At 44.0% G+C, this 14,809-nt stretch overlaps 1 protein-coding gene across 1 annotated transcript; it reads right to left on the bottom strand.

The window, feature by feature from the left end:
• Nucleotides 1-1,747: 1,747 nt before the first annotated feature.
• On the bottom strand, nucleotides 1,748-4,172 carry LOC133914233 (probable glutathione S-transferase parA). The gene is made up of 2 exons (XM_062357364.1): nucleotides 2,475-4,172; nucleotides 1,748-2,395 (listed from the first exon to the last, which is right to left on the bottom strand). The coding sequence occupies exons 1-2, from the start codon at nucleotides 2,817-2,819 to the stop codon at nucleotides 2,042-2,044; spliced, it is 699 nt and encodes a 232-aa protein (XP_062213348.1). The 5' UTR covers nucleotides 2,820-4,172; the 3' UTR covers nucleotides 1,748-2,041.
• Nucleotides 4,173-14,809: the final 10,637 nt, after the last annotated feature.

Here is a 14,809-nt window from a genome sequence, read left to right as displayed (position 1 = left end):
GTACCTCAACCACTGCAATGAACTCCCCCCCTCCACTCGAATTCTTCCAACACCATCGTTTGGTCACTTCATCACTATCAATTTGAACCGTGACAATCACCTACTTTGAACGCACAAGTTCTTCCCTTCCTAAGGAGCCAATAGCTTTCAAATCCCAAATAAGGTTAGTTTTAACGAACAATAACATATTCTTATAATTATACTAACTGCATAGATGTAAATTAATTTATAAACAATCCAGGATTATCCACATGCTTCAGCGCAATTACAAATTGAAGGTGGTCCAATGGACATTGAACAAAATGAGTAAGTTTCTGTAAAATTACTCATAATACTACATAAGTCTATAATATTACAGAATAATTACTAAAGTTTAAATATTATTTTCCTAACTCCTGTTTTTTCAAAAAAAAAAATTATCAGAAACGATACCTTTCTGCAAGCTCCGTTCAAGAACAAAAGAGTACAGTGTTCAAGTGTATATGGTAGCGGTTTATATTTTGCTCAACTGCCTGCAAGAGTACAATGCTTTATAAAATACAAGTTTAGATGTAATGGCTATGCCAAGTCGTAGTTACCTTGCTTGATCAAATAGTACATGGAGATGTTAACGGCGGTGAGATTTGTCGTGCTGTAACACTCTTGTCTCGGCGGGATCAACAAAGTAGTAAGAAATGGACAAGGGTGTATAAGACTGAATAATGAAAATGGTATAAATTTTAAGAGTCACAAAGGACGACTCTGGTATGTATGCCAATATGCCAAAAAGGCAATTAGGCAAGGTGGTCTTGGAGCCAAACATTTGGAAAAAAATGAATCTATGTCTGCTAGGGAAATGGTTATTCAAAGGGGTGAATGGTACAGGTTTATGGAATCAGCTGATTGAAGCCAAATACTTGAGAGGTAAATCTTGTTTTCAGATTAAACATAAGAGTGCTGATTCCGCATGCTGGCCAGACTTGTTATCATTGAGAGCTTTACTACATGAAGGATGTAGATGGCTGTTGGATCAGGGAACTAGTGTGAGATTTTGGGAGGACTCACTGAGAGCTTTGATTTATCCAGGATTATACAACATTGTGTTACATACTGAAGTTTCAGTCAAAGAGGTGATAGAAGGATCAATTCCTCTATCATTTCAAAGACATTGTACCAGATGTGATGTTCTGGCAGTGGGATTTCAAGAAGAAGTATACTGTTAAATCAATGTATAAGAAGGTACACACCAGACTGAAAATTCCAAAAGTATGCAGAATGTGGCAGAATAAGATTCCTATGAAAACCAAGTTCCTTTTTTGGCTCATGATATTGAATTCTATCTTGACTAGGGATAATCTACTGAGAAGAGGCTTACAAGGGATCAACAAATGTTCAATGTGTGATCAACCAGAATCAATTAATCACCGTTTCTTCCAATATCCCGCTGCACCATGCATATGGAGTATTCTGTATTGATGTTTTGGATGCACATCTAAACCACGCCCACTGTTGGATTTATTGAATGGTCTCCAGATCACATGTCAGCGCTATTTTCTACTTGGTTCAATTAATACTTAGCCCTTATCAATGACGGGGCTAAAAGGCGCGGCAACGTCGCGCCATCTTCTACCAACTCCAATTCACGACACCAGCCGGGGCACATAGCAACATCGAAACTTGATAAAACAAGAAGCAAAATCTCTCAGACACACGTACCGTTTCGGTTCGATAAACACATCGTGGTTACATCGTTGGTTTCTTTGAGCGCGAAAAAAGCGAAATATTACACACAAGAAATGTTCGTCAAAACCACAAATACAAGTGCATAAATAAACGACGTGCATAACAATAGCCAAGCAATTAATGACGAAAAAGTTGACAATCGAAATCATGGACCACGCGTCCCAGCCTGTTGGAAACCGAGAAAACGTGCACAATCATGCATGTACGTCCTCGTATGCGCAAACCAAGACAGGCACCGACCGATCCACTCCTTATTGCAGCCTAGCCACCAGCGCCGCTCGCGTCGACGCGAGCGCGCTAGCTCCTGCGGCGTGCCAGCCTAGTCGAGGCCGAAGTGCTTCCTCATGCCGCACACGAACTGGAACACGCTCTCGGCCTCCGGCAGCGACGCGGCGACGCACTCGTTCTCCCTGACGCAACGCGCCGCCCACGCCGCGAGCGCGGGGCACTCCGCGGCGACGCTGAACCCGCCGAGCCGCTCGTACGTTGTGAACCACGGCGCGAACGGCACCAGGGCCACGTCCACGTACCCGAACGCCTCCCCGCCGAAGTAGGGCTTCCCGCCCAGCTCCGCCTCCAGGGTGTTCAGCACGGCCACCATGTCCCTCTTCCCCTCCTCCGCCGCCGCCGCGCCCTTCGGCGACTGCCACACCCGCTTCGCACACTCTGGCAGCTGCATATATGTTGCGAGTCAGAAATCACGTATGCATGCTACGTATGAAAGGAAAAGTGAGCACTACGTAGTGATCGACCTTGGTGTCGATGTATGAGGCCCAGAAGCGGGCCTGGGCCCGTGCGTAGGGGTCGCCGGGGAGTAGTGGCTCGCCGGCGCTGGAGAAGACCTCCTCGACGAACTCGAGGATTACAAGGGACTCGCTCACGGCCTTGCCACCGACGAGGAGGACGGGGATCTTGGCGTGGACGGGGTTGGAGGACAGCAGCAGCGGGCTCTTGGCCGCCAGGTTCTCGGACTTCTCCTCATACGCCACGCCCTTGCGCGCCAGCGCGATCTTCACGCGGTTGCCGAACGGGCTAACGAAGCAGTTGAGGAGCACCACGTCGCCGCCGCCGCCGCCGTTCGCCTTGTCTCCCTCCATTGCCTCTCTTGAAAGCTTCTAGCTACGTACCTCGCTAGCTAGATGTGGCTATAGCGATCTAGCTAATTGGGTGCTTAACTACCTTGGCCTGTTGATTTGGTGTCCATATATATATAGTTCATTTACTACAAGCTGTTCCTTGGAGATGGTGTCACTTTTCTTGGAATTTCTGTGTGCTCCTTGGGTTTGGATGCTGGGAATCAACATATGCTGATTGGTCTCATCGATATCACGTGCATGTGTTTGTTTACATCGTTGAAAATTGTCTGTTTTCGCTTCTGAAACCAGGCGAGCTTTAGCTGTCTGCGCGGTCTTGCTCGATGCACCCTCTCTGCTTCTAGGTTAGCTATGGCTATACATGCTGAATTTCTATGATGAATATGATCCGAATTCTAAGCCCCGCTGGGATGCCCAAGATGTCGCAAAAACCGCTTTTGGTTTCGGTCACATTAACCTAGCGTCATATAAAAGAAAAGGGGAACCGACAGCCTAGCTAACATCCGCGTGACTTTAGGCTTTTGTAACCCCTAAAATTCTTGATCGATCTTGGTGCTCTGGGTGGCCGAAGGCCGCTGACCGTTGCCGGGCAATCTTCCCGGTGATATACTGTGACGCACAAGACCCTTGTACGTACCTTGTCGCTATACTCTTGATTGACCCGCCAAGACAAAACCTAATGGCTTCTCTGAATCAAGGTTAATTGATCTACTTCCGCTACTTAATGTTAGTTGGTGTTTAGTGTATAAGGTTAAGAGATCCGTGGCTAATTAGGCAATTAGTTCTAGGCTTCTAGCATTTGGCATGAAAGCCACTTAACCTAGTCCTAATACCCAAATCATGCTTAATTGCCTCGGATTACAAGCCATTAGTTGCTTGAACCTTATTAAGGTGTAGATTCATGTTGGTTTAGAGTGCTTTTATGTATGGCTTAGTTAATTTTCATTCGTTTTTCTCACAAGAAGTGAAGGAGGGGAATTAGATGTTTTTAACTCTAAAATTTTAGAAGATCTATTTTCCCCTAATTTTGACGAAACCCTAATTCCCAAATTGATGAAATCGAGCAAATCCAGAACCTGCTTAGTCAAACCATTGCGGTGTTCTTCGCTGTCATGTGCACGCCGCCTCTGTGCGTACCACCGCTCCGCGCATGCCCGATTTGCACGCGCCGCGACACGCCCGTCACTCCAGCCTCATGAACCGCCGCCGCCCTGCAGCGAGCCGCCGCTCTGCAGCGCGCCTACCACTCCACGCGCGCCGCCTCCGCATGAACCGCAACCAAGCGTACGTCGCGGCCGCCATTAGCGCTTGAATCATAGTTAGAAGTTAGAACACGCGAGTATTTGCGATTTGGGGGTGGCCAAACTGGGAATTGCTCTTTAGGGTTCGGCTAGATGGCGCTAGAGATATCTAGCCGTCCGATCGGTTCCAACGGATTCTATCGCATGTGAATTTTTTTTGGGCCGAGATAAAGGCATTAGTGGGCCAAACTGGATTTATTTTTAGCGGACCGTGCATCTGTTTCACCAGGAAAAATGCTAATGGGCCACACGCGTTTTAGGCTGCTTTTTTGTTCCATGGGCCATTATGTTCTAGGCCTCAAACTATGTAGTTGCATATCTGTTTTATGTAGTTACTTTTATGTTTTAATTATTTCTGCTTTTATTTACTGTTAATCATGTGATAAATTCATTTAATTTTTTCTGAGTATTACTTGTCTCTGATTAAAATGGAATCAACAGGAAGTTCTGTTAGAGATTTAGTATTAATTTGGAATTTATGTAAAATATTTTTTAAATGGCCATAGTTACATTTAACCAGCATTGATTATAATTATGCGTCCTTAATTGATTTCCCAACTAGTTAAATAATTTTGGTTCTTTTCATTTCTGCCTTAACGGTGATGCAAATTTGAACTGTCACTAGCATGCTATTAATAAGACCAATGCAGGGTGAATTTCATGACATGCATCATTTTTATATGATTACTGATTATATTCTATTATTCAAATCACAACAATGAACCCTTCAGTTGTCTCTAGGATCTGAATGGTATCGAGTAGATGATTGAGACTAACTTTCCCTCTGGAAAGAGAAAATCTTGATTGTCTTTGGAGTGATGTATCTTGATTACGTTTTACGAGAGAACTCCTGTTGAGCCCACTTTTGATGCCATGGAGTTCACTGAGCAAAGGAGGATCTATGAGTCAACTAAGGAAAAATGGTAGCATTCTAACCACATGTCCCTCATGATAATGAAGAGCATCATTATTGTTGGGATCAGGGGAGTGGGGAGTGGTTCCCGATTCCGAGTACGCTAAGAAATACTTGGCCTCAGTAGAGGAGTAGTTTAGAGGCTCCTCGAAGGTTTATGCAAGTAGTAGTACTCTTATCATGAAGATGTTGATGACCAAATATGATAGCACTAGCGGTGTCAGAGAACATGCCATGATGGTGAACGACATGGCTGTTAAACTTAAGGGCATGGACATAGAGCTATCAGATGGCTTTCTGGTCCATATTAGAATTACTTTACTTCCTTTTAGGTTTGGACCCTTCAAATTTAACTATAATACTTAGAAGGAGAAGTAGACCATGAGTGAACTCACCAACATGTGCATTTAGGAGGAGGAAAGGCTTAAAGCTGAAAAGAAGGATTATGCACACCACGTTAGCTCAAGCCCGAAGAGAAAGTTTGTCGAGGGTAAATCCCTGACAATGATTCCAGGGTATGCTGGGCAGTGGGTGCGTGATCGGCATTTCGGGTGTGCCTGTGGAATGTGTGTGTGTTTGTTGCTCAAGAATACCATAGTTCTTCAGATTCAGGCCCCCCGTGGGGTAATAGCCCAACATCCTGTGTATTCTTCTCCATCTCCTTTTTTACAGAAGATATCCCCCTTTATATTCCAGGGGTAGAAGTCTTACAGGTGGGCCCAACAAAAAGACCCATGCCTGCCTATAGAAATGATATAAATAATCATTACAAGTATACATACGTTATTCTTGCCATGGGTCCTTACGACGCCTGTCTCGTCCATCGGTCGTACCCCCGTTTGTCACCCCCGAAGCGCCCAACCTGTCCTATCCTGTCGCAGGCTTCCCACGCGCACTTGCTGTGCCCCATGTCATGTCTGCGATCCCGTCCTATAACAATTAATGTTTGAGGGATAGTGATGCGCGTTTGCCTGATCTTTTGAAGTGTAATATGATAAGTCGATTGGTGGAGCTTCTACGTTGATGATCCAAAAGCTCTAAACATAACAGATAGAGAACCCTCGCAACCACTACACCACTACTCTGTGGTTATCAATCGTGCCAAGACACGGTTGACCTCGCCAAGAAGGCTTTTCCTGCAAGCAAATCGAGAACACAAGCAAAAACAAGTAGATGTAATCTGAATATTGCTAATTACCAATGAAGTACTTGAGTTGGGGTTCAACAAACTGATAAACGGTGAAACTGTATAAAATAGAATAATCTAAGCTAAACTCAAGTCTAAACGACAATGGCTATTGTGTATATATAGGAGGGATATGAGGAGATCGACCTAGGATTGTGCAGTCGTGGAAAGAGGTGTTCACAACCTAGACTGCGACCCTAACACGATTACAAAACCCAACAGGATCCATAACGGTGGTGCAGCACCTTATTTCTTTGAGTCTAACTAAACTATAAGGAATATTTGGTCGAGCTCATATCCATTGGAAAGGGCTCATCGTAAGTTTTTCAGAATATCCAAGATTGCCTAAAACGGACTTCGTATGAGAGAGTTATGCCCGTTTTATTGACGTGCTATCCTGTGACTCGACCACGACTACGACTAGAGCTCATCCTCGAGTCCGACTAGACTTGGCCTTCGAAGGGTGACATCCGGGTAAGGTTATGGTGCTTCTCTCACATTCCTAAGCAATAAAACACCACAAGAATTTAGTGGGAATCCATCCAAGAAAGCATGAGCAGTGATAAACGAGTTTATCTGGTGGTCTAATTATCGTGCACATACTCTTATAATTGGACCTTGTATGTTTTAAGGATTATTGACGGTATTAGTCGTATTCGAAGGAGCCATGGGCTCATCAAACGGGATACAATAACTCTACGCCGACCATGCCGCCTCAGCCGGGGTGAACTACCTGGGAAAGAAAAACGGCGTGAGTAGCAGCAATAAATGAGGTTTGATTGGCGGAGTTCAAAGATGAAAAAAAGAAAGAGAAAATGGAGGACAGGCTTACCACAAGGAAGAATAAACAACCCTTCACATAATTCATTTTGTGCATTTGATGTGCAGATTGTCTCGATGAATCTACAACAAACTGACACCAATTCAACTTATTAACCTTGGATAAGTTGACCAGTGCAGGATAATATTTCAAACTAATGCCAAGGCAGGTGGTTGGGCATAGAAATTATGAAACAACCAACATAAGACATGTCCTTAGGTAATCTTGATCAGCATTCTTGTTAGCTTTCAATCTCTTCACTATTGAACCAATCTTTGGTGCATTCTCAGTATCATATTTCTCATGTATAAAGTTGATGGCTTTTACATTGAAGCCATACAACACCTTGTCTCCCTTCTTTGGCAAGCCAAGAATCCTATGAAGTGATTCAGCTGTGATACTGATCCTCGCCCTCCCCGAGATCACAAGCTCATTGATTTAGCATTGAAATTCCTTATCATCCACTTGATAAGGTCAGATGGTAGTGTATTTATCCCTATACTGAGCAACCCTCCAAAACCAACTTTTGTAATCATGTCGCGCTGTGCAGTTGACATGCATTTATACAGCTTAACCAATCTTAATGGTCAAGCTCTGTTCCTGACACCCTAAGTATGGGGCATGGCATCATTTAAAACTAAACAAAAACACTGCAACACTATAGAAAAAAGCTATACAAGACACACTATAGAAAAACTAAAAAACATTGCAACACAATACTCCCCTTAGAAAATCAATACTTATAGCAGTCAAAATAGGCATGATTTCCATGTTGTATCATCTTTTAAAGCGGAAAAGCAAGTTAACATTGTTAAGAAGAAATTCAGCCTTTTTCTTTCTGAACCAGTACTTGATCAGCATCATCAATTATCATAGAATTACTCTAAAAGTGAATCGATGCAAATGGAATGTGGCACTATCACACCAAACTAGATGTAAAAAAAGTCAGATCACATAGCAAAAATTATAGAGACCACTACTGAAGTAAAACAAAAATAAAATAACTTTTGTTCTATGCACCCCACACTATCTACGATGCTTGCTACGTGATGTAAAAGCCACATCCATTTTTGTTTTTTGCCTTGCCATTACCTAAGAATTTTTTTTTAAAAAAAATGACACATGGAGATCAGAGGAGACGTGTGAAAAATGGAAGAAAAAAGATGAATAATTAAAAAAAGAAGATCAAGTGTGTGTGGAATGATACTTATCTGCTAAAACAAATTTGCTAATAAAAAAAGTAATTTTCTTATCATACATAAGCAATTTAGCCTGCACAATAAAAACATTAAAATGCTTATAATACATAAACAAATTGCCTCGCATTAAGCGTTAAAAAATAAATGATAAAACATAGCAACATGGGAGATGTCAAAATAAAAGGACCACATGGATTATATATGTGAAGACCCAATAAATACATAACAAAGTTTTTTAACCATGCGACGATAATACATAAACGACATATAAAAAAAACCATAGGAATTTATAATCGACATTCCCCTACATTACATAATACTATTTTACTCTATATATTCTACTATATCCTCTGAGTTACGCCAACTTTTGAAAGAGGGTTGACTGGCCACTTGTAGCATCCGTCACCATAATACACATGCTGGAAGGAGACAACTTTGACACCCCACCTGGAGCTTGTGTTGTGGAGAAGCTCTGCATCAGCCATGCTCAGACATTGGATGAATGTAAATCCACTCATAGCAATAGCAAATGCGAATACGATGTGCTCTAGGACATGGATAGATACAAAACAAGTATTAAAAAAGCAATTGCACCGGATATTTGTAGCCATGGCACAAACAAGGCATGCTTGTGACCAATAATTGATACCAACTGGCGCATAACATGCCTTGTCATATGTATTTCATCCATAGCCATATTTTACCTTAAAAAAAGAATGAAAGATGAAAAAAAAAACCTCATCCAATGTTTTTTGACCTTAAAAAACCTTGTATATATGTATGCAAAAAAAAAAGTGAACATAAAACCTTGTATGAAGAGTGAATGCATCAGGCTATCACTATGTTGTGTTTATAGTATGTTGGGGTATACTAACATCTGGTTGGTGATTTTTGGGTGTGATATTTTGTAACATAAAACCTTGTATGAAGAATGTGTTGTGCTAGCTGCATATCAAAGCAGGTAACATTATTCAAAAAAATGGTTAGCCTCTTATTTCAAATACGACCCCTATTCTTATTCTACTTAAGTTGCTATGCACTATAGTTTAGCAATACAACCACTAGTTGGTAAATTTAGATTTTAGGCAATTTTGTGCACACTTTCCAAGCATTTTTATTAAGTCTCTACGTTGTTTAGTTTAGCAGCTGGGTGGCCTAGTTTGCAGTTAAGGATTTTAAATGCCAAAAATGTTTTAATATGAATCATTGCAAACGATTCTACTCAACTCATTTTGAAAGTTGGTTGTGCAGCAGAGTGGTGTAGTTTAGAATTTAGGCAATGCTACAGATCCGGCCATCCCCACTACAGTGCATGATTAGATAAAGAACTCAAAAAACTAGGATGAAAACATACGCTACACGCGAAGAAACTAGACTTCCTAAACCCTAAACACAAATCGGAAACCCCGCCCCTTACGTGTGACTGATTTGGGGAGAAAAATTGCATACAAGAAAAGCGAATATGCATTAAGAGGCATGCACACGAGGCTATAAACGATTTGCACTGGATTAGACAAATTCCCGAGCAAAAATATATGCCACAGAAGAGAAAATGTCGAACGGATTTTAGGGAGAAGCTGACCTTGTTGTGCAATCCTCACCCCCCCCCCCCGCTACTGATTTGCAATGGATCTATGCAAAATCACAAATCAAGAAACCCTAAGTCATAAGATTGGGGAGAAAAAATCGCATGCGAGAGAACCAAATACATGCAAATTCAGAGGAATCCGTGTGCGGCTACGCGCAATTTGCACTAGATCATACGGATCCCGAAAAAGAAAATATGTGCGAGAGAAGCAAAAAACACAGCACATTCAGATGGATTTGGGGGGAAACTCACCTTCCTGTGCAACCCTCCTCCCCACAGCGCTACCGATTTGCACTGGATCAACAAAAGCGCGAATCAGAAAACCCTAGTCGCGTGCGGATTCGTAGGGGGGAAACTGTGAGCGATAGAGAGAAGGGGAAATTCCGATAGAAAGCGAGGGCGACGAACCTGGAGAGAGACGAGAGCGACGAAATGAACAGGCGTGGTTCCTGATATTTGAAAAGGGCCTCCAAACCCTCCTCGACGGTTCCACGAGCAAATCTTCACTGACGTGTGGATCCGGTATACGATTAACAGATGAGTCAGATGAACGCACGTGAGAAAAATCTCTCCGACGCTATGTGAATACATATGCGAGTCACGCACGCCTCCGATAAGAACGAACGGCCAATCCGAGCATGCATACCGCGTGACAAGGGCATGCACGTTCGGAATTTAGTCTTTAGGTTAGTGTTAATATTGGTAATTAAGTAACCGTCAAAACTAATGCTTCTGTCTAATCCTACCTCATCGTATATGTGTTAAAAAAACTGAGCTTTCATGATTAGGAAATATATGGCTTAAACATCAAGACGAGTGATGAAGACATCTGAGATGAATTATTACGACACCGTAAGCCTGCATGCATAATTTCAAAATGCAACACGTCCAAAGGTTGCCAAAATGTATGCATCAATTAGACCAGCAAACCATCGAAAAGCTCTGAATAGGGAAACGCTGGACCTTCTTGATTACAGAAAACGGTACAGATGGCTACGCATCGAAGATAAAATTCTTATGAAATCTACGAGCCTCCATAAAGAAGCACTACTACAAAACAGTACATTAGTGCCGATTGAAAAACAACTTCAGTGCCGATTTTTCAACCGGCATACTTTACTCGGCACTGATAGTCTTTTCAGTGTCAGGTCTAGAACTGGCGTTGAATGTTCTTTTCAGTGTAGGATCGTGCCTCCAACCGGCACTAAAACAGCTGTCGCTTCTGTCACCACCGTGCTTAAATCGACACATCTCAATCCAATTGACTTATCTCAATCCAAGCAGTAGGCTAATAATCAATTCAACATCACACAAAATATCGATTCAACATCACACAAAAAATCGCTCGACATCAACAAAAAAATCAATTCAACATCACACAAAAAATCGCTCGATATCACACAAAAAATCGATCTATCGGTGCCAGTTTCATTATCCATCCAGCACAAATCACACTACACAAAGAAGGGTCATCCGCTCAGGGCCGCCGCACGCAAACGCCACCATAACAATGGCTGGGTCCCCTTGCTACGAAGGCGAGTCGGGAGGAGGCGCGGAAGGAGACCCCGTTGCAGCTCGAGACCACGAGGCACAGCACGGCCGGGCGCATGGCTAGACGAGCGGTGTGGCGAGACTAGCCCCACAACGTCTCGGCCAGCACCGAGCTCCACGCAGTGGCCAGGCGCGTCGCTCCGCAGAGCCACCGAAGCCAGGCGCCACAGCTGCCCGGCCGAGCACGGCGTGTCCCGAAGGAGCCTGCTGCCCTGTTGCGCTGCGCCCAACACCTTCATCCATGCCTTGAGGAACTCCAAGGCGATGGCCTACGCGGACGACGACCGACTGCTCCAGTGACCTCGTGGTTCGTCCGGCGAATCGAGCTCGGGAAACTCCATGGTAGATGCAAAGAAAACTAGATCTATACTACTGCTATAGAAGAGGAGGGTCCCTCCACCTTCACATCGCCACGGCGAGCCGGAAACAGATGGGAGGGGTCGGATCTGGCTAGATAGAGTGAGAGGCTACTGAGAGGCGTGTCTGCTAGAGTAGAGGGAGAGGCTATCTTTTGTGGTGGAGGACGTGTGAGGAAGAGATAAGGCTAGAGCCGAACGGAGGCGATGGGCAAGTTGAAACATGATTCAAGTAATTCGGGTCGAGTACCTTCAGTGCCAATTGCGACTGGAATCGGCACTGATGTCGACTATCAGTGCCGGTTCGTGTTATAAACCGGCACTGATACATCAGTCCTTTTTGGGTGCGGGAGATTAAGAACTGGCACTACTACGGTTTCAGTTGCGGTTTTTGTATAACCAGCACTGATAATGCGCTATTTATAACATGTTCTGTAGTAGTGAAGTGTGGTAACGGACCGGTTACGACAAATTGTGAATCTACTAGATAAGTTGAAATCTTCGTTAGTAAAAAGTTGCAAACTAGGCTTACTTAGCGGAGATAGAGAGGTAGGCAACTGTTATGGTTCAAACCGAAAAACCTAGCTCGATTTTGGAAATAGCATAAATTAAGCAGACATATACGATTATGTGCATCTACGATAAAATTGAGCCTCCATAAATAAGTGTAATCGCATAACAGTGACGGCAAATTGAGTGTCTATAGGATGGATTGGAGCCTTTAGTTATCCAAAGCTGCAAACTAGGCTTAGTTAGTGGAGAGCCAGGTAAATGCTTTTGGTCCAAATAGACTACCTTCTCCAAATTGGTGAAAACAGAAACATATGGCAACGACAAACTATTGGTCTCTAACCGAAAAAAAAACTAGTTGATAAATGTCGTGAGCCTTAATTTTCATTTGAAATTGTTGATTTTGAAGAATATTAATATGGAAACATTTACGACAATTCGTTAGTCTATATATGTATTACACAGAATAACCCGGGTTAAATGAATATAGTTAGGAGCATTGCTTTGTACTTCTTGAAAATATTTCCCCCCTAAACTCTAAATTAAGAACTATAAGTTGCAAAAAAATATTTATTCTACCACATATGTGGATCAGATTATAAAATGGCTATGCAGTGACAAAGATGAGATATATCCAATTAATCATACTCGATTGGCCTAGAGGATAATTGTCATCCAATTGCGGACTCAATCTCACCATCAAATTTGAATTGCTTATATAAAGTATCCCTATTTAGTAGTGTATAATATGACTATTGGATTTGAAGGCAGTGCTTGCCAATTCTATGTACATATATGGCATACAATAAAGAATACCTCTGTGTGGTACATGTGAACGTAGAGTCGTATCTAGTTAATATGTGGTCATGGCCAGTGAGGATAGGCTCGGCCGGGATATATTAGTCTAGAACTAATAAGGTTATTTGGTAAATTCAAGTAACCATTTAATTGCAGCCAAGAAAAGACGTAGCCAAAAAATACTGGAAACGGAGATATAAAGATGATTACTGCAGTCAAAGTGGAGTATTTTTTTGGTAGTAATCATTGTCAGCAAAAATAGATATGGATGCATGGGTCGTCCTCGTTTAGACGGTCGATGGCCATGCATGTTTATATGTGCTGCATGTAACCATGCACACATCTATATATGGACGTTAATTAATTTGTTAATGGGGACGTAATAGCACGTCGTGGCGGGTGGCGATTGGCTTACACATGGCGTCCGTTTGAAAGAATGAGTGCCACCTGTTTCCGGCGCTGCTTTTCCTTCTATATTTTGCTGCTAGCAACTGCATTGTGGTTAGCAGTGAATAACCAGGTAGGCATTGCAGCTAGAAGCGCGTCAGGCAGGTGAGCGGGGTGTCGTCCGCCGCGGCCTACAAATACCCAGCCTGCAGAGCACTTCTCTTCCATCCATCGGCCGGGCAACACACACAGTGTTTTGTTAGTAGCTGGGATTCCATTGAGATGGCTGTCACCGTCCGGGATGTGCTCTACATTTACAGCAGCGCCCGCGCCGCCTACGAGCGCTTCATCGCCATGGGCAGCAACCCGGAGCAGGCGCGCAACGCCGTGGCCCTGCTGGTCTGGCTCGACCAGGCCCATGTCCAGGCCATCCAACACCTGCCGGGCCTCAGCCCCACCGCCGTCGGCCTCGTCGCAGCCGAGGCCAACTCCATTCTCGACTGCCTGCGAGCCGAGCAGAACCTCGTCCTCCCGGCCATCCCGCTCATCTCCGCGCTCTGCCCCCTGGTCGACCTCGACCCTCGCTTCTTCGCCTTCAACCAGGACCTAGTCGTGCGTGGCGTCGCCGACATCCTCGACGGCGTCGGCACCCTCATCTTCGAGGACCGCCTCTACCGGCTGCTGCGCCGCTACCAGACGGGCCTCGTCGGCTACCAATCAGAGCTCGAGGCGCCATACACCTGCCGCCCGGTCACCGTCCCGGAGGACTGCCGCTCCATGTTCATCACCTTCTCCAGGGGGCAGCCCGTCGAACGCCACGAGATCTTCGACTACTTCAGGCAGTAAGTCAAGTTTCCCTTTTTCACTTGCTGCTGGTTGATCTAGGTAAGTAGCTAGATCGAGTCCATGAAAGCATGTGCATAAGTGATCTATGTGAATATATGCATGCAGGAAGTGGGGCGACTGCATCGTCCGCGTGCTCATGGAGAAGACGACGGGGGGCGCGCCGCCGATGTACGGCCGGATCATATTCAGGAGTGAGGCGTTCGTGAGCCTGGTGCTTAACGGCGAGCTTCTCGTCAAGATCACCATCGGCCACCGCCAGATCTTTCTCCGCAAGTACATCCCGCGCCCGCACAACATTTGATCCGATCAACCCCAGCCGTCCGTTCGTAGTGATCGAACTAGCTCCCTAGTGTGGATCGAGTTTACTTAATTCAAACATGTATGTTAGTTTATTTAGTGCTTTAATTTGCTTTCATCAAACTCTATGTAAGATGCAATGGTTGTACGTACGTACTCGATCATGCACCCTGCCCTGCTGGTACGTACTCTTGCGAACTCTCAGCAATGGAATGAAGTTTCAATATATCTGGATCTCAAT

The sequence above is a fragment of the Phragmites australis genome, chromosome 4 (genome assembly GCF_958298935.1).
Source record: "Phragmites australis chromosome 4, lpPhrAust1.1, whole genome shotgun sequence".
NCBI lineage: Eukaryota > Viridiplantae > Streptophyta > Magnoliopsida > Poales > Poaceae > Phragmites > Phragmites australis.
Note: the sequence above shows the minus strand (reverse complement) of the source record. Positions and strands in the feature narration are given on the sequence as shown.